This window comes from Cervus elaphus, chromosome 14 (assembly GCF_910594005.1).
Source record: "Cervus elaphus chromosome 14, mCerEla1.1, whole genome shotgun sequence".
Classification (NCBI taxonomy): Eukaryota; Metazoa; Chordata; class Mammalia; order Artiodactyla; family Cervidae; genus Cervus; species Cervus elaphus.
This window is the reverse complement of record NC_057828.1, coordinates 6,574,404-6,596,599: the sequence shown is the minus strand read 5'-3', so window position 1 is coordinate 6,596,599 and position 22,196 is coordinate 6,574,404. Positions and strand designations below refer to the sequence as shown.

Below are 22,196 nucleotides of genomic sequence, written 5' to 3'. Positions count from 1 at the left end.
CTGGGGACTGGCCGGGCTGGGGCCTGGTTTGGGCTGGGATGATCTCTGCCTCTGGATGGACCCTGCTCCTCCTGGGGGATACGGGGTATACAGCACCTCCATTCCGCACGATGTGAACCTCTGCCGGGACCCCGTCGCCTCCTGGCCCTGTGGTCCGAATCTGCACCAGCGCGTGGCCGATGTCCTCGGGAACTGTGATTTCTATCCGGTTCTTGCTGGTGAGGTGCAGCGTGGGAGTCGGGTGTAGGTCGTTCTGGTACAGCATCTGTGGGAAGGAGTTAGCCAGCAGGGTTTCCTTAGGGCTGATCCTTCCCTTCCCTGGGCCCAGGAAAGCCTTGAGGTCCTGCCCCCTCACCCCTCCTGTTGCCCATTGACCAGGACCAGGCTCTTGAATAAGCTTTTCCCTGGAGCCAGTTTCCTGTTCCCAGCAGCTGAACTGATTTTGTAGGCTCCTCAGACCAGAAGGGCCCCAAACGTCAGCCAGTCTGTCACCGCTCTCGTGAACCCTGCCTTTCCGCAGTCACACCTCTTTCCTCCGTGTAATCGCTACTGCATGCTCCCCGGAGACTCACTCACGCAGTCATGCCTCTCACGGGCCCAGACGGTTTGCTTACATCTAACTCAGACATGGGCTGCTAGGAACTGAAGCTCCCTTGTGTTCACGGGGCACACATGAGCTGTCCCCCAGCATTCACTGCCTGCTCGCCCCTCCTTACCTTGTAGCCTGTGACTGCAGACTCATTACTCAGCGGGACTACAGGGTCCCACTTGATACTCAGACTGGAGCTCGAGAAAGTCCAGGAGATGTTGCCTGGGGGTCGCCGTGGAGCTGCCAGAGCGGGGAGAGTCAGGAGGAGTGTTCCTGATGTTTCCCCACCACGCACCCCCTTGCTTTCAGCCAGCCACTTTCTAGATAATCTGCCCGTCACAGCTGTGCCCGGAACATTGTTACCGCTACTGAGAAACAAACTCCAACAGACGCTGGAGAAGAGAGGCGCCACAGAGGCCGTGAACCCCACTCCCTTCTTACCGTCAGATGAGCGGCCCTGAGGGCTGGAGCCCTGTCTTTCCAGGAAAGTGATCCGAGAGACCCCTGCCCCTCCCTCACCCAGGCTGCCAGACTCACGCGGCTTCATGGTGGTGGCGTTGGCAGAGGGGCTGGCGGGCCCGGTGCCGGCCCGGTTGTAGGCCCGCACGGTCACGTGGTACTTGGTGTTAGGGTGCAGGCCCGTGACCAGGGCGCTGCTGTCCAGCCCTGCTGTCCTCACTCGGTCAGCGGCCGCTGCTTTGTCGCCAGCCTTCCAGTAGCGGATCTGAAGGGAGCGGGCGTGGCCAGGGGTCAGCGGTCAGGCCCAGGGCCTCAGTACTGCACCGCCCCGGCTCTGCCTGGTCCCTCCATCCCGGGCTCGGAGCCTAAACACGACTATGAGGCCCACGAAAGAGACAAGCCGTGTGATCTGCTGCTCCCTTCTTGATGCCCAGTGGACGGCCCAGTCCAAGGAGAGAGCTTAGTACCTGGGCTGGATGCGGGAGCAGGTGGGTGGGTACAGACTCCACCGAGAGATGGCCTGCTGAAACACAGCCCCAGTTAATGAACTCAGGAGTCCTGTGGGGACTCTTAAAGGCCACGGAATGCATATTTGGAAAGCAGTCCCCCAGCCCCCATGCCAGCAAGCTCATGATGGCTGCCCAGTAAATGCAAACCCACTGGCATAGTCCTCATAACACCAAGACCTTCTGGATGTTCTTCCAAATCAAGGGCAGGGTTTGGAGCTCTCTCTCCAGTGGGCTCACCTAGCGTATTTGCTGCAGCCCAGAGCTGACTACTGGGCTAGGATTTACAGCATCACTATTATGATGGTTCCACCTCAGACAAAGACATTTTCCGCTGGTCCTTCTTTCCCTTCCTCTTGCTCCGTCTCGCTCTCCACGTACCCCCACATGGACCCCAGTGTAGAATAATCAGCGGGCTCAAGGGTTGGGTCAGAAACTGTCAGGCTAGAGTTCCTTGGGCACAGGTTGACCGGCTGGTACACAGAGGGGGCTGTGCTGTTCTCTGCCACCCTGAGCATGCCAGGAGAGCTGGGCTCTGGTGTGAAAGGGGCAGGCAGGCCATGCCCCTTCTAGATCTCCTCCTCTGGGCTCCCACAGTGTCCAGGTGGCCAGCCGGGCAGTATCGTCCAGGCTGTCCACAGGCACCGGCCAGAGGATTGAGCTGAGGCTGCGAAAGCGGTGCGCCCGGTGAGTGCAGGAGAGGTTCTGGGAGGAAGACTGCTGAGCTGCGAGGTGGCCCTGCGCCTGACTCCAAGCCCCCTTCCCCTCCCAGTCCCTGCCGGCGCTCACCTCGTACCCCAGGAGGATACCGTTCATGTCCTGCTGCACGGGTTCCCAGCTCACGTTCATCTCCGAGGACGAGACCCCTTTGGCCCAGACCTTGGGAGGGGCCACCCTGGGCTCTGGAGACAACACGGAATGGGTGTGGATTCCCGGGGCCTCCCTGTCCTGCAGAGCGGCCGCCAACTGGGACTGCTCTTGCGCAGGATTTAAAAAACCCGAGGTGCAGGGTAGGGGCCTGGTGGGGGTTCCCAGAGCACCCCCCACCCCCGGGGGCCCACTTCTCTCCCAGACGGCCTTCCTCCTTCAGGCCTGAGCGGGGCGGAGGCTGCCAGGGCTAGAAAGGCAGCCAGGGGTCTCCCCTGCCCCGGGTCCCTCCCCACACCCTACACCCCGCGGACCAGCCGCAGGGGCGGGGGCGCCCGGTGGCCCCGGCGGCCCACCTTCCTCGGCTGAGTACACGACGGCCACGAGGCTCTCGGGCCCGTCCCCGCGGCGGTTGTAGCTGCGGATCTTGACCTCAAAGGGCGTGTAGGGCCGGACGCTGTCGTTGCTGTAGACGAAGTACTGGGCGTCGGCGCCGGGCACCCTCGCGGTCTGCCAGCTGGTGCCGCCCTGCCTGCGGAAGGACACCAGGTAGCCGAAGCCGCCTCCGTGCTGGTACTCCCGGGACATGGGCTGGGGGCGAGAGAGCGCGGGGGCGAGAGAGCGCGTGGGCGAGGGGCCGTGGCCGCCGGCCCCGCCCGGCCCCGCCCCCGGCTTCCCCTGGACCGGCGCCCCGGACTGCGCCTTCCACCCTGCGGCGGGGGCAGCGGGGCCCGCGTTGGCTCCGGGTCAGGACCCCGCAGTGGCCCTGTCTGGCCCTCTCTGCACGCCGCGCCCTTCCGGAGATGAGTCCCAGGGGCCGGTGGGCCGGCGGTGGGGGTGAACCGCCCCCCCGCAGCACCGCAGGCGTGTTCCTGCCTTTCTCCTCGCTGCTTACCGTCCAGGTCACGGTGAGCTCTCCCGGCGCTCCACCGCCTCCGCTGAGACCCGACGGGGCTACCGAGGGGGCTGTCGGGGCCAAGGGACAGACAGTTAGTGGAGACGGGCCTGCGGCTGAGCTGAGAAGCATCGCAGGGTCAGGACTCCCTTCCGATGAGCTATACGCCCACAGAATGGACCACCTGGAAGGAATGGACAAACTCTTAGAAATGTGCAGTCCCCCGAGACCGAACCAGAACCAGGAAGAAATAGGAAATATAAACACACCACATCAGTAATTTGAAACTCTCAAGAAACAGACGTCCAGGATCAGGTGGCTTCACAGGTAAATTCTACCAAACAATTAGAGTTTACATCTGTTCTTCTGAAACTATTCCAGTGAGCCCTGGTTTTGTCCTCTGGGTCCCTCTGGATGTGGGCTCAGGAGTCAGGCGGATCTGAGATCAAATTTCACCCCTGCCACTTACTAGCTGTGTTTCTCTGGACAAGTTATTTAACCTCTCCGAGCCTCTGATTCCCCTCTCCAAAAGATAAGGATAATAATGTTTCTCTCAAAGGCTGTAAGAAAAACAGAATTAAACAAGACAGTGGCTGGCATATACATAGAGCATACACTATAATTGAGCATTAGCCTCATTCCTCTAGATGGTGTAAACTCAGTAACAACAGACCAACTCCAGTTTTCTTTAAATTAAGGGGAATAAATAATCCAGAACTGCAGTTAATCCAAAAACATTTCTTTTGGGTTACAGGGTGTTTTTTGGTGTGTGTGGCAGATTTAATTTCCTAATTGTCTCTAGTATTCAAAAAGGCTGCTATTAAAACAATGTATTTAATTGGATTGTGAAGCTTGGCAGGGAGTAACTTGGCTGAAGGTCAAAATATTTCTGCAGATGACACCGCAAATGGAGACTTATCACTTGGTTCTGATGAGAGTTGAGGGCCTTCTCATTTGCAAAGGGTACTTAAACACCTGTTACCCTTTTCAGAGTGGAAAGGTTGAGGCCCAGAGCAGTTAAGTGACTTGCTTAAAGTCACACAGCTAATAAATGTCACGGTTTGAATTTGAACTCAGGTCTTCTGATTGAAAAGCTCACCATCTTTCTTCTGCATCATAGCTTTGTGCTCAACTCCTGGATACTATGGTGGAGGAGACCACTTCTCACCCTTGGACTCTCCAAATTCAGTCAAAGAAAATGCTCCTTCTGGAATTCTTACTCAGGAGAGGTACCAGTTAAAAATGTTGAATGATTCCACAAGGAGCCTGGAGAGTCAGCCTGGGGCACATAGGAAACGGTGTTTCAGGGACACAAAACGGCAGCCCCTTGTCCCACAGCCGGTGGGGCGGGCCTGGGTGGGTGGGGAAGGGGCGTCAGGTCCCGACTGCACGCTGCTGGCCTTGGGAGCCCAGCGCTCTGGTCCTGGGCCTCACCTTCACCTCTTCCTTCCCCACCTGCCTTTAAGGGAGGGGTGTGGGCAGAAAGTCCATCCCTCCTGCTGCCAAAGAAACCGTCTAAAGAAGGACTTAGAGACGCTGGCTGCCCACCTAGTGCCCTGGACAACATACACGTTTCTCACTAACTGATTGCTGCAGCTCGTGTATGTACAAAGAAGAGCTGCCCATTACCCCATGGTCCCGGGTTCGAGTCCCAGCTCTGACAGTGTGACCCTTCCTTCCATCAAGCGTTGGTTTTTCCATTTTTTTTTTTTAAATTAAACTTTTAGGGACTCCTCTGGTGGTCCAGTGGCTAAGACTCTGATCTCTCAATGCTGGGGCCCTGGGTTTGATCCCTGGCTGGGGAAGTAGATCCCACATGCCACAACTAAGACCCTGTGCAGCCAAATAAATATTTTTTAAAAAATTAAATAAAAATTAAACTTTTAGATAATTGTAGATTCACATGCAGTGGTAAGGTTGGCCTGTTTTTTTTGGGTGAACAGCTTGGACTGGAGGGCTTCCAGCCCTGACCGTGTGTCGTGCGTCGTGCAGTGTAGCCGCCTTGCCCTGACTTAGGTTCCTTCCGCATTTGTTTTGTTAGAGTCTGAAGTCTGGTGAGCAGGGTTGGAGCCCCATGTAACTGCTGTTGGCTTGGAGCACCCTTTAAGGAGAGCTGGTGTCTGTGCCTGACACCACTGCTCCTCCAGGGCTCTGACCTGCTTCCTTGGTCTGGATTTTGCTGGAGGGTCCACTGGGCTCCCCAGTGCCCAGGATGTTGCTGGCTAAGACCCGGAACTCGTAGTCCGTCCAGGGTGTGAGGCCCAGCACCTGGGCAGTCTCGGCGTTTCCCTCGATGTTGGCGGGATCTGCAAGGCACAGGGGTCAGTGTCCTGCACTTACTTACAGGCCTGGATGCAAAGGGCAGGGAGTGGCTGTGAATCTCGTGCTTATGCCCAGCTCTCACACTGGTGCCTGCTGTTTACTAAAAGTCAGTGCCTCTTCTATCAGTGACTGGGAACTAGGAGGCAGACCTCCCCGCCTCGGAACCTTTGTAAGGTGTTGTGAGCACTCCGTACCCCATGAACGCTTTCATCGCCCCAGTAGAGGTCCTGCCAGGGCTTCAAGGGTGCAGACTGAGCCTCCTCCTCCAACTCTCATCCCGTTCTCCTGCTCCCTGTGTGGCCCTCTTCCCTAATGGCCTGGGAGCTCCTCCAGGCAGAGGGGCCTACACCTGTCCCTCTTGGAAGCTCCAGGCTCAGCCTTGGCCCCCAAGCCCCACCCCCTCCATTCCTCATGCATGCGTGCTGGTTGCTCAGTCATGCCCAACCCTTTGCGACCCCACGGACTGTAGCCCACCAGGCTCCTCTGTCCATGGGATTCTCTAGGCAAGAATACTGGAGTGGGTTGCCATGCCTTCCTCCAGGGGATCTTCCCAACCCAGGATCGAACCCAGGTGTCCCGCACGGCAGGTGGATTCTTTACCATCTGAACCACCAGGCTAACCAGTACTGACCTAGGTAGGACCTCACACTTACTAGTCCGAACCTGCTTCCACTTCCCTGAAGGCAGAGTGCGAGCTTGCAGGGTGTACTTGGCGATGGGGCTATGGTTGTCAAAGCCACGGCTCCAGCTGAGCTGGACAGAGGTGTCGCCGATGTCTCTCACCACCACGCCTCCTGGGGCACCTGGCGGACCTACACCAAGACGTCAGAGCAAAGTGGGTCAGAATTGCAGAGCTTCCAATGGGAGCTAACCTCCTTCAGGCCTGCGTGGGCCACTGCAGTACCAGGAGGGAGCAGCAGAGGGCGCAGCAAACACATGCTCGGTGGGAGGGCAAGGCGTGAGCTGCGGCAGGGGGCTTTCCTGGAGGAAGGACGTGTCCCAGGCTGGAGGAGTCACAGAGTGAATGGATTTCCCAGCACCAGCCTCTGACACTCCAGTGAAAGTGTTAGTTGCTCAGTCGTGTCTGATTCTTTGCGAACTTATGGCCTGCTTATGCGCCCGCCAGGCTCCTCTGTCCATGGATTTCCCCAGGTAAGAACACTGGAGTGGGTTGCCAGCCCCTTCTCCAGCCTCAGGAAATTTTTCCAGGCTAGGAGTGTGTTTAGAAGTAGATTTTTATAATTTTGGCTTTGGAGGAAGAGTATTCTATTCATTCAGTACCTGCAAAGGCCCTTGGGATGAGTTCAGCGCAACAGATTTGTTAGACGCCTGTCACAGTGGGGGTGGGGTAGGAGCCCCATACCTTGGACCAGGACCGTGGCCTCCTTAGACACCCCGTCCACCACCGCCTGGCCTTACCTCGGACCAGGACCGTGGCCTCCTTAGACGCCCCGTCCACCACCGCCTGGCCTTACCTCGGACCAGGACCGTGGCCTCCTTAGACGCCCCGTCCACCACCGCCTGGCCTTACCTCGGACCAGGACCGTGGCCTCCTTAGACGCGCTGTCCACCACTGTCTGGGCCGTGCACGTGTACTTCCCGCCATGGCGCAGCTGGGCATTCAGGATGGTCAGATCCCCAACTGTCTCCTTCTGCACACGAGGGACAGAGCACGGGTAGGTCAGAGGACGCAGCCCTCAGACCCAGCTAGGTCACAGGACCCTCCCCAGCAGTGAGTCAGGGGGCAGGAGGTGCGGCTCACGGTCCCCTGCTCCGTTATGCCCACAGACCTCTTCACCTCACTGTTCCTCTCTGCTCCATGGGAGGAATCAGCTACTTTCTACTTGGTACCACTGGGGATTAAACAGCAGGTTTTTTTTTGTTGTTGTTGTTTTTTTAGAGAAGACAGTCAATATTGGTTCAGGTTAATGATATCATCTGCGTTGGGGCGGGCAGCAGGATAGCAGTGGGGAATTCAGTCTTGCTGGATGCTGGGAATCCAGGCTTGCCCCTAACCTCCTGCATGCACAGACTTTGGGTGGAACCCAGGGAGCTGCCTGTCTAAGGGAGGGTGTGTATGGACCCAGGGATGGGCTTGCCAGCATTTCTGGGGGAAGGGGAAAGGCTTTGGGGTGGTAATGATTACGGACATCTTGGGTGCCCTGTCTACCAAGGAGGGAGAAGCCCTGAGTTCTCTGGCCTCAGGCCTTACCACGCTGACCCTTCGGTAGTGACCCCCAGGCTTGTCAGAGTCGATGGGGAAGTCGTCCAGGGTCCAGACGAAGGTGAGGTCCATGGTGGGGTCGTGGGAGGCATGGCATTGCAGGGTCAGGTTGTCACCTAGGTTGATGTCGGCGCTCGAGGGGGCTAGCGTGATTTTGGTTGCATCTGCCAAGACAGAGGGCCCCTGAGTGGAGCAGGAGGAGACAGGCCCGGCAGGGGCAGCAGGGGGGGGCGAGAGGGTTTGCCTGGAACCCCAGGAAAGAGAACAGGCCGCATGGCAACAGTACCCTGACCCGCCAGCAGCCCCCCAAATGTGTGGGAGGGATGGAGGCGCATATCCTGGATGGTGGTCCCCACTGAAACCACCCCCGGGGTAGCCTCGAAATGGAACTGGTGAACACATGTCCCCCATCCTGAACCCCCTCCCACCTCCCTCCCCATCCCATCACCCGAGGCTGATTAGAAAGCCACTACAATATTGTAAAGTAATTGGCCTCCAATTAAAATAAATTAATTTAAAAAAAAAAGGAACTGGGAGGAACACGAGCCGGATGGTGGGGACGGAGGGCGCCCTGAGGGGCCTGAGCCACCGACCGCAGCCAAACCATCGCCCTCACCTCGCACAGACAGGGTGCCCGTGCTGTTGGCTTTCCCCATGAAGTTCTCAGCAAAGCAGGTGTATTTGCCTTCATCGGACCGACTGACGTTTCTAATGATCAAGGTGCCATCTGGAGTCACAGTCACTCTGCAGCGGGGACGGAGTACACCTGGCTGACCTGGGAACACCCTGTGGTCCCGGGACGGGGGTGGGAGTCCAGGGAGGGGGTGGAGCCGGAATCGCTCGGGGCGGAGGGGCTGGGCTCATACCTGCTGCTGTTGACCAAAATTTCAGTGCCTTTGCTCCAGAGCACCACTGCCTTAGGAGCGGCCCGGGGCTGGCAGGGGATCACGACCTCTCCTCCTCGGGCTGCAGGGATCAGACGCCTTACAGGGTTCAGCCTGAAGTCGGGGGCAAGCGCTGGAAGGAAGGGGAGAACCCCGCAGTCAACCGGGGAATCAAAACAGTGCCCCTTTGCCCTTAAGACGCCACCTGGCTACACACTAAACAGCCAACGGGCCCTCTATGGCTAATGCATGAGTGACTCCCAGCAGCACCACTTCTAAAATAGCCAGGATCCAGCCCCTTCCCCTCACCCGCCGCCACCTCAACTACCACCAGATCTCCGCTGGACTACCGAGAGCCCCTTATTTGGTCTTCCTGTTTTTGCATGTTCTTTCTACGATCTTCTCCACACAGCCGCCAGGAATATCTTTTCAAAACACACAAGTCGGACACTGAGGATGCAGCCCAGCACCTCCTGAGGGCTGGCACAGCCGTCTCCACCTCTGATTGCATTCTGCTCCTTCCCGCACTCACTGGGCTCCAATCACCTGGGCCATTTTTCCTTTCTCTTTTCTGTCCCGTGAAGATGCCATGGTTTTTCCTGCCTCAGGACCTTTGCACTTACCATCGGTTTTGCTTCAAAATGCCCAGATCTCACATGATTGATACACATTGCAAATGTGACTTCCTCAGAGAGGTCTCCCCTGACCATTGCCTCTGACTGGCCCACCTTACCCCACCACTCTGAGGAAGTTCCGTTATACTGTATTCTTTATGACTGTCTGAAATTAGCCTTTTTAATTATTTGATTTTCTGTTTATTTGTCCCTCTTCACTGGATTGTAAGATACTTGAAGGCAGAGACCTTATCTTTCATATTCACTTCTTAGGATGTGTTGAAAAACTACTGGTTGAATGAATGAGTGAGTCCTCGTTAAGCCTCACTACAACTTGATGAGATAGGTTCCATTCTGTCCATTTTACAGATGAGGAAACAGACTGCAAGCTCCCAAGTCACACAACTAAGGATACTGGACCAGCTGACATTTATAGGCATCTGTTATGTGATGGGCAGGTTCTCTATGCTTTAGCTCTATCATCTCCTTTGACCCTATAGCCTGTATGAGGGCTGGACGATGATTTCTTGATTTTATTAATCAAGAAACTGAGCCACAAAGAGGTTAATAATTTGCCAAAGGTCACATAAGCAAAGGGGCCGCATTAAACCCAAATCTAGTTGATTTGGTTTCCAGTGACTTTTGCCTCCTTTTTTTTTAACAGTAGACATTTACTTTCAGATGTGGGTCAAGCCGATACCCTGTCCTCTGGGAGCTCTCTGTCTAGTGCCTCAGCTTGTCTTCCATCCCTGAGTTCTACTTAGAAGCTGCTGGAAAACTGCCAGGTGAGTATGTGAATGCAGACATACTGCTGCTCAGAATTCCTGACCGGCCCCCCGGCTGTCCCTGGGGACGACCTCTCTCCCGGGGCCTTTTACCTTGCACCGCCAGCTCGGCGCTGGCGTAGATGGTACCGTGCTTGTTCTCCGCCACGCACTGGTACATGCCTGAGTCCTCCAGGCTCAGCTTGGAGAACCGCAAGTCCCCGGCCAGCACTTCTACCCGGGCCTGTGCAGAAATGCCCGCCCCGGGCCGGGGAGGGGCATCAGGACTACTGGAGTGCCAGCCTGGGCGCTCACAGTGGGGCGCAGTGGAGACGGGGCTGCCTGGAGAAAGCCCCCATGCACAGTCCTCTCCAGGGCCGCCTGGATCCCAGGGTGCAGAGGTTCCCCAGCCCTCATGCCTGTCCGCACATGGAAGCCAGGGGGCTGAAGACCACCGGTGCGTTTGTGGCTGACGTGTGCCTGGACCCAGGTCCCTGGACCCTCCAGTCAGGAGTCTCTCCGGCTGACCGGGAGAATGTGGCTCTGGGATGTACAGAAGCACTTAGAACTAGCCTCTGGCACCCTTACTGGCCCAAAGGGTCCCCGGGGGTGTGTGTGGAGGGGGAGACTTGGAGGGGAGGGGACCGGGAAGCAGAGCACAGTGCGCTGGGTGGGGGAGGACGGACGCCCCAGGTCTCCTACCTGGGAGGTCAGAGGCTCCCCGTTCCGCAGCCAGCGCACTGCGGGCCGGGGCTTGCCGGCGGCGGCGCACGCCCAGTGGAGATCCGAACCGATGTCAGCCTCCCTGTCGGAGATCACCCGGAGCCACTCGGGCTGAGCTGTGGAGACCAAGGGGAGCGTCTGCGGCGGAGCCGGGCAGGGCCTCGGGGCTAAGTCCCCGGGCCGTCGGGCCGCAGGGCGGAGGGTTCCGGGACGGGATGGGGGCGGTGGAGGTGGGGAGAAGCAGGTTCCTGGCGCCTCTCCAGTAACTTTTCGTGACTTAAATCACTGGGACACGCTCCGTGCGCTCTGCAGCCCAGGCCGTGAGCCGGCCGCAGCACGAGCCTCTTCCGCCCCGTACCCAGCGCACTCTGGGCTGAAGGCTTGAGCACCGGGCTGCCCAGCCTCCCGTGCGCTCTGCAGCCCAGGCCGTGAGCCGGCCGCAGCACGAGCCTCTTCCGCCCCGTACCCAGCGCACTCTGGGCTGAAGGCTTGAGCACCGGGCTGCCCAGCCTCCCGCCTCTCGGGCCGGGGAAGGCGGGGCCGCGGGCGCCGGCCGTACCCTGCACGATGATGCGGCCCTGGACGGTGTCGCGGCCCTTGGCGTTCTCCGCCTCACACTCGTAGGTGCCCTCGTCCTCGAAGCCCACGCTGGGGATCTGCAGGGTGGGCTCGGCCGTGGCCCACTGCGGGGACAGGGAGCCGTCCACTTTGCGCCATTTGATCCTGGGGACCGGGCTGCGGGGAGACAGCCAGAGGGCTGGGCAGGGCTGGGCAGACGCCCAGTGCCTCCCGCCCCTCACCCCCACCGGGCCCTCCTGGGACGCGGAGCAGGTGGGGAAGGGAGAGGGGTCCAGGAGAGACGGGGAGAGCGGCAGGGAGAGGCTGCTCCTGGGGGCTCAGCGCGCTGGGGGTCTGCACCCCGAAGCTGGCTTGCCCTCCTCCCACCCCACCCCACCCCGCAGCGGCCTCTCCTGGGCCCCGCCTCCTCAGCAGCGGCCTGAGACCAGGGTCCCTACGGTTCCCTCTGCCTTCTCCCCAGCGGGGCCTGGCCTCTACTTTTCAAAGGGGATGCTGTTAGTAATTTGTGTACTAAATTGACTGAGGAATCAGTGACTCTTATGTGCTTTAAACATGGATTTTCTGGAAGCCCAATCACTTTCCACAAAGCAGGGGGCATCCTGGGTAACCACAGGAGATATAGGAGGGAGGAGGGGACCAATGGTCAAATCACATTCTTTCATTCATTCTACGGACATTTATCGGGCACCTGCTATCAGCTTAGCACTGGTCCAGTGAGTTCTTTTCCTGAGCGAGGAAGATTTCTGTTATAAATTTTCTATCTTAAAAGATAACTGTTAGCATCCATAGAATCCTTATTCAATGCCAGATACTGTTCTAAGCACTGTATGTATATTAGTTCATTCAAACCTCATAACAACTCCACGAGGTAGGTACTATTATTAACACTATGTTCAAGTAGGGAATGTGAGACTTGGACTATAAAGAAAGCTGAGCACTGAAGAACTGATGCTTTTGAACTGTGCTGCTCGAGAAGACTCTTGAGAGTCCCCTGGCCTGCAAGGAGATCCAGCCAGTCCATCCTAAAGGAGATCAGTCCTGGGTGTTCATTGGAAGGACTGATGCTGAAGCTGAAACTCCAACACTTTGGCCACCTGATGCGAAGAGATGACTCATTTGAAAAGACCCTGATGCTGGGAAACATTGAGGTAAGGAGGAGAAGGGGACGACAGAGTATGAGATGGCATCACCGACTCAATGAACATGGGTTTGGGTAAACTCTGGGAGTTGGTGATGGTGTGCTGCGGTTCATGGGGTTGCAAAGAGTTGGACACGACTGAGTGACTGAACTGAACTGAAAAAATAGGGAAACTGAGGCTCAGAGAGGTTAAGTGGTTTACCCAAGGTCTCCCCGTCAGCAAGTGACAGAGCTGGGGTTTCAACAAGGCAGGCCAGCTTGGGTCCACTCACCATGTTACCTGCCTCCAGCCTGGGGTGCTACATAAGCTGCCTGAGCCTGTCATGTGTTTCTGGGAAGACCAAGTGAGCTGACACTTGTCGGGGCCCTGGAGTGTGTGATGCCTCACCTACAGACTCAGTGCCCACTGAGGGCCCAGCATTCTGCTAGACCTTGCGGGGCACCAAGATAGCCGAGGGCTGGCCCTGCCCTCTCCCTGGGGGCTCGGAGGGGCTGTGCCCTCCCTCCCCACCACTCACTTCCCGAAGGCGAAGCACTCCAGGGTGACCTGCTGTCCGACCAGGGCGTAGGTCTCTGCCGGGAACCTGGCCTTGATGCTGGGAGCAAAGAGCCTGGTGTCTGCGGAGAGGGGGAGTGTGCGCATCAGACACAAACGCTCCAGGTCAGGGCTCCCGTGCTTGCAACCTCAGCGCAGCTCAGAGCCTGCCTTTGCCCTTGGCGGCTGGAGCAAGGCTCTGAGGCTGGGCCACAGGAGGGCCCCGGGGTCCAGGCCCAGACCCTGTGCCCTCCAAGCTGCTCTTTACAGCTTCAAAGGGAAAGCCCGCGTTCCCAACGCCCTTGAGCCCTTCAGCCCCCTCCCCGGGCCCTGTGCACCAACCCTGACCTTCTGCAGCCAGGTTGAGCTGAGCGAACTTGCTGAAGACGCTCTTGGTGGAGAAGTCCATGTGGCTGGTGGCCAGGCAGGAGTAGTTGCCCAGGTCTGAGGCGTTGGTCCGTGCGATGTACAGGTTCCCTGTGGTCTGGGACACGAAGTGCCGCCCATCCGTCGGGATGAAGTTGGGGAACTCATTGAGGAGCCAGCGGTAGGACAAGCCTGGAAGGGGGCGTGTGAGGAACCTGGGCCACTGGTTAATGCACCAGCTCTGCTGGGACCCCACCGTGTGGCTGGGGACCTGCAGACCCCGTCCTGAGAGCCGCGGGGCCCGGAACTGGGGCTGGGGGGGGACCCAGAGGGAAGTCGCGTCGTTAGTCCCACTCTCAGGGAGTGCAGTCTGCTGGGGAGACAGCCCGCAGTGATTGGGGACGCTCCCAGTCTGGGGTGCTGTGGGGCACAGACTGATCCAGAGCTGGGGACCCAGGGATCCGCACTCCGGGGCCCCTCACCACCGCTTACTCCACCCCTCTGTGAGTGGCCGGACGCCTCCTGTGCCCGCTCGCATCGCCCAGGGCCCTGGCTCACCTGGGTAGTGGGCGGGCGGGTTGCAGGGCAGCATCACCCCCCAGCCTTCGTGGGTCTTCACTGGGTCTCGATCCTCCTTGGAGAATTCCTGCAAAACTGGAGGTGGGAACCAGGCCCTCAAGCGCTGGCCTTCAAGGCTGCGGGCCCCGCCCTGCTCAGCCTCCATGGGGCGGGAGTTACCCGCCCTTTCTGGACGCCTCCCAGCACCCTCTTTGCCACCCCCCAGAGCGTCTCAGTCCCCCGTGGGGCTCACAGCCGAAGCGGAGGACAGCCTCTCTGCTGACGACCGTGCCCACGGGGTTGGAGGCCAGGCACTGGTAGACGCCAGCATCCTGGGCCTTGCTGGGGTTCATGATGACCAGGTTGCCGCCGACTAGCTGCTGGCGGGAGCCCGGCTCCAGCTTCATCTCGGTGCCGTTCATCTTCCACCTGCAGTGGGGGTGGCGGGGGCTGGCGTGAGGACAGCCTGCCGCTGCCCAGGGCCTCCCGGCACCACCGCGGGGCCTCACCTATAGGTAGCCGGGGGGCTGGCCCGTGCGCGGCACGCCAGCATCACCTTCTCCTCTGTGGACTCCTCTGGGAATAGCAGGCCGAGGGGTTGCTCTTCAAAGACAGGCCCAAAGGTAGCTGGGGATCCCCAGGCCGAGCTCCAAGCTGCAGATGGGGGACATCACCAGAGGTCTCAGGGCCTCGGGGCCAGTTGGAGCCTGGTCTTCAGGGCACTGTTGTCCAATAGAACTTTCTGCAGTGATGGGAAGGTTCCATTTTCTGAACTGTCCAGTACAGTAGCCACTGGCTACTGGCCATTGTGCCCCTGAAATATGGCTGGTGCAGCTGAGTAACCAGGTTTTTAATTTTATTTAATGATAATTCATTAAAACTTCAATTTCAATAGGTTAGGCAGACCACAAATTTGGAAAACTCAGCAGTGGCCACAAGACTGGAAAAGGTCACTTTTCATTCACATCCCAAAGAAAGACAGTGTCAAAGAATGTTCAGCTTACTGTACAATTGCGCTCATCTCACAAGCTAGCAAGGTAATGCTCAAAATTCTTCAAGCTAGGTTTCAACAGTACGTGAACTGAGAACTTCCAGATGTAAAAGCTGGATTTAGAAAAGGTAGAGGAAGCAGAGATCAAATTGCCAACATCTGCTGGATCATAAAAAAAGCAAGAGAATTCCAAAAACATCTGCCTCATTGACTATGAGAAAGCCTTTGACTGTGTGAATCACAATAAACTGGAAAATTCTTAAAGAGATGGGAATATCAGACCACCTTTCCTGTATCCTGAGGAACTTGTATGCAGGTCAAGAAGCAACAGTTAGAATAGGACATGGAACAATGGACTGGTTCAAAATTGGGAAAGGAGTACATCAAGGTTGTATATCGTCACCCTGCTTATTTAACTCATATGCAGAGTACATCATGTGAAACACCAGGTTGGATGAATCACAAGCTGGGATAAAGATTGGCAGGAGAAATAAATATCAACAACTTCAGATATTCAGATGATACCACCCTTTATGGGAGGAAGTGGAGAGAAACTAAAGAGCCTCTTGATGAAAGTGAAAGAGGAGAGTGAAAAAGTTGGCTTAAAACTCAACATTCAGAAAACTAAGATCATGGCATCTGGTCCCGTCACTTCATGGCAAATAGATGGGGAAACAATGGAAACAGTGACAGACTTCATTTTCTTGGGCTCCAAAATCACTATGGACAGTGACTGCAGCCATGAAATTAAAAGATGCTTGCTAAAAAAAAAAAAAAAAAATGCTTGCTCCTTGGAAGACAAGTCAGAACAAACCTAGACAGCATATTAAAAAGTGGAGACATCACTTTGCTGACAAAGGTCCTTGTAGTCAAAGCTATGGTTTTTCCAGAAGTCACGTACAGATGTGAGAATTGGACCGTAAAGATGGCTGAATGCCAAAGAATTGATGCTTTCAAACTGTGATGCTGGAGTAGACTCTGAGAGTCCTTTGGACAGCAAGATCAATCCAGTCAATCCTAAAGGAAATCAGTCCTGGACATCCATTGGAAGCTCCAATACTTGACCACTTGATGCAAAGAGCCAACTCTTTGGGAAAGAGCCTGATGCTGGGGAAGATTGAAGGCAAGAGTAGGGGGCGGTAGAGGTTGAGCTGGTGAGATGGCATCACCAACTCAATGGACATGAGTTTGAGCAAACTCCAGGAGATGGTAAAGGACAGGGAAGCCTGGCATGCTGCAGTCCATGGAGCTGCAAAGAGTTGGACATGACTTAATGACTGGACAATGACAGACAGACTCCATCTTGTTAAGTTAGCTCAGGCAATCACCCCCCCTCGCAGGTCCTTAGTTCCTGTTGTATACTTAGCACTGGGCTAGGGGCTGAGTAGCACAGTGACTCCTTTCACATGGAGCCTGAGGTCTAGGAAGGAAGACAGAAAGCTGACAGTACAAGAAGGCAAGGACCGTGATGGTTTAGGTTCACGTGCAGGGATCCTTGGAGTGGGTCCAGAGGACTCATGGGAGAGCTGGCCGGTGGGGCATGAGAGGGGCCTGGACAGACGCCCGGAAGCCACAGGGCAAGTGGCGGGGCGAGGACGCATGGCCCGGGGCCTGTGTTCCTTCTGGGAGGCGTCCTCAGAGAACGTGCTGGGGCTTGGGCCTCTGCGGGCTATCACAGGACCCTCTGGGCCTCAGCTTCCTCACCTGGGAAATGGGAAGATGAACGCCCCTCCCAAGGCCCACAGCAGGGTCAGCCAGCACAGGCTGTGTGCTCCGCACTTGGCCCCTGGATCCAAGGGTCGGGGCTGGGGGAAGGCAGGCTCAGGGCTGGGTGGGTGCTGTATGGGTGGCTTTGGGGCATTTTATAAAATTTCTGTGTGACAACTCAAGAAAGGGAGGCCCAGAAAGGGGAACGACTTGCCCATCATCACAGGGCAAGCCTGGGGCACACACAGGTCTAGATCTTGGGCTCCTGGGTTTGCTGAGCAGATGGGCATGCTGCATGCAAACAGCACTTCTCTGCCTGGCCCTCTCCCGGAGCAGATGCCTTGCTCTTCCGGTCGCGTGTCCGGGCTCCCTGGCGGGGTATGCGAGGCAAAGGACAGGGTCCCACACCCGCCTCGATGTGCTGGCCGGGCTGCCGGGCATGCCTTGCCTTTGTGGTGTCAGGCGGGAGCCAGCCACCCCGAGTTGGCTCCTGTCCCCCAGTGACGCTGATTTCAGCCTCCTCGGTGGGTCGTGGGGTGGGGTCCCCATTAACTAATTAGTGCCTGCTCTCCTGGTTCATCCAGCTGTCAGCCTTGGGCCCCACGGCACATCTGAGGCCCGGTTCCAGACCCCTGGGAGTGACAGCAGCTGCTAGGCAGCTCTAAGAATGGAAGAGGAGGCAGGGCTTCCTGAAACGGCACCCCGCCTCCCCCCAAGCCGGCTCTCCCTCACGGCTGCCCCAGGCCTCAGAGATGGCCCAGCTTAATCCCGAGTTAATGACGGCGGTGGAGGGGAGGGACCCCTGCCCCAGCTGGGACTGTGCGGAGGGGCGGGGGAGGCAGCCCGGCTGCTGGGAACAGCCCTGCATAATCGCAGCTTCCAGGAAGTCTGTCTGCTCGGTGGGGGTGGGGGGCTGAGTGGGCCCGGGGCACACTGATGCTTCAAGACTGGCTTCCTTCTGGGAAAAGCTTGATCCCCTGCCTAGGCCACATACACACCCTCACCCCACCATCCACACATGCACACTTTCCACACCTGTCATGTACGCTCACTTCTTCACGTGCACACAGACCTCACACATATATACATACATGACTTTCTAAGCTACTCCAGGAGTCAGATATATACTTTTATACACACATCTGTTTCCACGCACAGACAGCTACAAACGTCCACATATACTTGTATATACATACATACATATACAAAATAAGCATTCATAATATCCAGGCATTAATAATCACAAAATAGATCCTATCTCTTGAGGGCTTACTCTTTATCAAATATCATGCTCCACATTTCTTTTCTATAACCTCTTTACAAGATAGGTACCGCCACTTTATTGTTTGGCTAATCTGAAAACTGAGACTTAGAGGTTAAAAAACTGGCCCCAAATCACACAGCGAGAAGGAGCAGGTCTGGGGTGTGGACCCAGAGCCACGTCCTCAGCCACAGGGCTCAGGATTCTTGACCTGCTTCCCAGCAGAAGCATCAGAGGTGCTGGTCCATCCTGAAGGTACTGAATCAGCATCTCTAGGAGGGAGGCCAAAGCATCTAGATTTTAAAGGGGCTGTGTGGACATTCTGAAGGGCAGTCAGAGCTGTGAGCCGCTGCACTGTGCCTAAGGCCTTGATATATGTTTGTCATCCCCTCATATGTAGCATGTCGTCCACGCATCACACTCACATCTCCACCCTCCCATCCACAGGCACACACTCACTCACCCCATGCCTTCCTATGAAGCTATACACACATCCACCCACACATGCACCACACACACACACACACAACTCCCGGGCAAATCCACCGCCTCCATGCTCTCCCTGTTTGACAACCTCTCTGATTCTCTCCTGATTCCCTGTCCTGACAACTCTGCTCCTCAGTGCATAGGCATCGGGACCTCACAGGGGAAGCAGAGGGAGCCGGGAGTGTGTCGGGGAAGCCGCACCGCGCTACTTTGCACTGGGGTGCAGGAGTCCAAAGCTGTGTCCCCAGGGTAGGTGCACAGAGACAGCTAAGAGCCGAGGCCCCTTCCAAGGGGATGAACAGCCATGGACGCTCCTCCCGGGGGCCGGCCAGGTCCCACCTTCCTGGGCCTTCCTGCCTCTCGGGGTCTAAGGACTCCAGAGGCTGTTTGCCCCGGGTGCTGGGGTCCCAGGACTGAGCTGCCCCTGAGGGTCGGGAGCCTGGAGGAGCCCCAGGCACCTCTCCTCTGCTTTCTCTGGGCTAGATGTCTCCTGCTCCCTGAAGGCTGGGATCCCTACCCAGCAGCACCTCCAGGCCTGGGAGCCCTGGCACCAGGAGCTAGACCTGGGCTGGGCGCCCGGGAGGCTCCCTATTTCCTCGCAGCCTCACTGACCTGGGTGCAGGGCTGGGAGGTGGTTGAAACATAGTGAGAACACCTGACTGTATACCAGTGGGGTCCCTCCCTGCCGAGACGAAGAATTAAAATGTGCTGGCTGCAGGGGACTGCAGGGTGGGGAGGTAGGGTCTGAAGCAGTTAGGACTCCAGAAGGACATCAGATGATGAGCACGCTTTCTCCCGTGGCAATCTTTAAGGGAAAAGGACACGTCTGTGGGTCTAGGCTGGGGGTCAGGGCGGAGAGACCGAGCAGCGGTCCCAGCAGGCTCTTGAGCGGCAGAGGCTGCTAGAGCCTTGCACGGCTCGCCCTGCCCCGCCCCCTCCCCTTCTGCCAGCCCCCCAACCCCGGGACCACCGTCTCGAGAACCTTCCTTGGGCCTCGCCTGCCTGCTTCCTGGGCACCCTCTGCCCTGCCTCATCTCTGCCCAGATCCTGTTCCACATCTGGCCCACTCGCCAGGGTTCAGCACTGCCCTGAGGAGCCCTCCCTCCCAGGGTTTTGTGGTCAGGGGACCCTAGAGCAGTCCTTTCCAACAGAACATTATGTGAGGATGGAAATACTCTATAATCTGTGCTGTCCAATACGGCCATGAGGCCTTGAAGTGCAGCTAGGACAGCTAAGCAGCTAATTTTAATCTTGCAGCCTTAAGGGCTACAACTCTGCTAACGTGGAGCTCTGGCTGTGCCGTAGTCTTGCTGTGTGACCCAGGGCAAGCCAGTCACCCTCTCTGGATCTTGTTTCTTTCATCTGCAGTGAGACAAAGACTCATCCCCTCTCCTAATCTCAGGAAAAGTAAAATCCACAGACACGAAAATCCCACAAGGAAATGTCCTCTCCCTGAAGTGCTACAGCAGTGCAGTCATCCCTAACAAAGATAGAACGCCTGACACATCGCTGCTGGCTCCCGGGCCGGACAAGCCCTCTTACCTGGGGTGGAGACTAGGGCCGCGGCTACCAGCATCAGCAGGCCTGCTTTCCTCCCGATGGGCGTCCCCATGGTGGGCACTCCAGGCTGGGGCGGGCAGCGGAGACGAGCCTCAGCCCAGCACACGGAGACTCCGGAGACTCCGGCTGGAGGCCGAGAGGCACCTGGGGGAGCAGAGGGATGGGGAGGCCTCGGAGCTGAGCAGCGCCCATCGCAGCTCCGGGCACGCCACGCTTCTGCCTCAGCCTGAGGAGAGGCTGGAGTCACTCCCACCCTCCCCACAGCCCCCGGGAAGGGGCCTGACTATTGCCCAGCAGCTCTTCCCGGGCTGAGTGCCTCCTGCTGGCCCCCTGGGGGTCTGGCCCTGCCCTGGGCCCCTCCCTTCCTCCAGCCGCCCGCTGGGTGGTGCTGCTTGGGAAGTGAAGGCAGCCTCTGCCTGTTAGCCGGGAACAGCTCTCCTGGAGGGCTGGAGGGGCTGGGGCCTGAGCCCGGGTGTGGGGAACCAGATCCATCTTCTCAGGATCAGGCCCACTCTCCCTGGTCCCGCTCCCACAGTGGCTGGGTTGGAGGGTAATGAGGGCCTCTGTGAGTTGCCTCTAGTCTCCAGGAACCAGCCTTATTTCTCTAGCAGTGAGGAGGAGTTTCACTGATTCATCCCCACCCTCTCACCCTTATGTGCTGTGCATGATGGAGCCATAACTTTGGCCCCCTTAGCAAGGCTCCCCAACCAGATGGACTAGTGGTCCTGACAGGCCTCTGGGCGGCAAGAGAGAACGCAGCTCCTAGAGAAACTTCCCTCCTGCCGAGATGAGTTGCCTTCTCCAGGGGATCCTCTTGACCCAGGGATTGATCGATCCAGGGATCCAACCTGGGATCAATCGAACCGGGTTCGATTAACCCAGGGATCAACCAGGGATTGACCCAGGGATTCAATCTGGGACCAACTGAACCAGGTTCGATCAACCCAGGGATCGATTGATTCAGGTATCCCACCTGGGATCAATTGAACTGGGTTCGATCAACCCAGGGATCGAACATGGTTCTCCTGCATTACAGGCAGATTCTTTACTGCCTGAGCTACCAGGGAAGTCGGGATGAGCAGAGACTTGGTTAAATCCTGGAGACCTGGAGAACGTGCTCCCTGGGGGCACCAATAGCAATCAGAGCCTCTCCATCAGTCTGAGAGGTGGGGGCCTCATCCTGGAGCAGGAGTGGGGCCACCTAACCCCATCTCCAGGCAAACCCGTGCAGTCTGGGGGAGTGTGGAGTCTCAGGGGCCTCCTTCTGGTGGTCAGAGTGAGCCTGGGTCGCGGGGCCCCCAGGCTGCAGGGAGAGGTCACAGCGCTGCAGGTCACACCTCTTGGCACCGCCGCCTGCTTTGCAGGAAGCTAAGAGCAAAGGGAGAGGGTCTGTGGTTGAGGGGGATGGCCTGGCTGGGGACTCCGCTGCTGGCTTTGCTCTGAGACCCACGCGCTCTGCGCTTCAGCGTCCTCCTGTGGAAAGTGGGTGCTCTGGTATCTCCTCCAGCTCTGAGACGGCGGTGCTCCCGAGTGCAGGGTGACCGAGGGCCTGGGAAGCCTGGCCTGGATGAGGGTGGGTGGTGGAGGCCTGGGGTCCGTGCAGGGCCTGCAGACCAGGCAAGCTCAGGGTCTCTCTGCCTCACAGTGGGCTCCACTCCCCACGCAGAAGGGGCTCCCAAACCTCTTTCAGCCTCAGCATGGGCCACTACCACCCTTTTCCTGCCTCCCCAGCAGCCACAGCTGGGAAGGTTGGGGGGAGAAGCGGCCACAGGGTGCAGGGAAGATGTGGGCCGCGGAGCCGGGTGTTCTGTGCGGGGTGGGTTTAAACTGGTGCACCCCCTCCCCTGCACCAACTCCAGCATCGTGCCCCTCCCAGTGCCAGGCAGCCCAGACCTGCCTCTCCGCTTGCGCCCCCCGACCCTTGTCACTTTCAGTTCCAGACCTCCACCTTGCAGCCAGTCGGACACGCCCCCAGGGCCCTCGGGCAGAACAACTGCCTGAGGACAGCTGTCATGTCAGACGCTCACACTCACACTCACGCTGGGCTGAGCAGGCTTCAGTCCTGCGTAAGGGTTACCCCAAGGCAGACAGACACACACTTACCCACCTACTCTCACACACTCCCTCACACACACACTCTCACACAGGCTCTCACGCTGGGAGAGCTG

At 57.6% G+C, this 22,196-nt stretch overlaps 1 protein-coding gene across 1 annotated transcript in view; it reads right to left on the bottom strand.

Annotated features, from left to right (window-relative positions):
* Positions 1-22,196, bottom strand: part of CNTN2 (contactin 2) — a 33,309-nt gene that overhangs the window by 4,176 nt on the left and 6,937 nt on the right. The window contains exons 2-22 of the mRNA XM_043923203.1: positions 20,011-20,172; positions 14,533-14,677; positions 14,277-14,452; positions 14,024-14,119; positions 13,448-13,657; positions 13,083-13,182; positions 11,407-11,582; positions 10,827-10,963; positions 10,239-10,368; positions 8,729-8,879; positions 8,479-8,606; positions 7,851-8,026; positions 7,170-7,290; positions 6,292-6,450; positions 5,473-5,622; positions 3,317-3,387; positions 2,778-3,012; positions 2,344-2,456; positions 1,127-1,313; positions 717-829; positions 97-265 (exon numbers count right to left, since the gene is read on the bottom strand). Of these exons, the coding sequence (XP_043779138.1) occupies positions 97-265; positions 717-829; positions 1,127-1,313; positions 2,344-2,456; positions 2,778-3,012; positions 3,317-3,387; positions 5,473-5,622; positions 6,292-6,450; positions 7,170-7,290; positions 7,851-8,026; positions 8,479-8,606; positions 8,729-8,879; positions 10,239-10,368; positions 10,827-10,963; positions 11,407-11,582; positions 13,083-13,182; positions 13,448-13,657; positions 14,024-14,119; positions 14,277-14,452; positions 14,533-14,677; positions 20,011-20,080 (3,013 nt within the window). The 5' untranslated portion in view covers positions 20,081-20,172. The remainder of the gene's footprint in view (positions 1-96; positions 266-716; positions 830-1,126; positions 1,314-2,343; positions 2,457-2,777; positions 3,013-3,316; positions 3,388-5,472; positions 5,623-6,291; positions 6,451-7,169; positions 7,291-7,850; positions 8,027-8,478; positions 8,607-8,728; positions 8,880-10,238; positions 10,369-10,826; positions 10,964-11,406; positions 11,583-13,082; positions 13,183-13,447; positions 13,658-14,023; positions 14,120-14,276; positions 14,453-14,532; positions 14,678-20,010; positions 20,173-22,196) is intronic.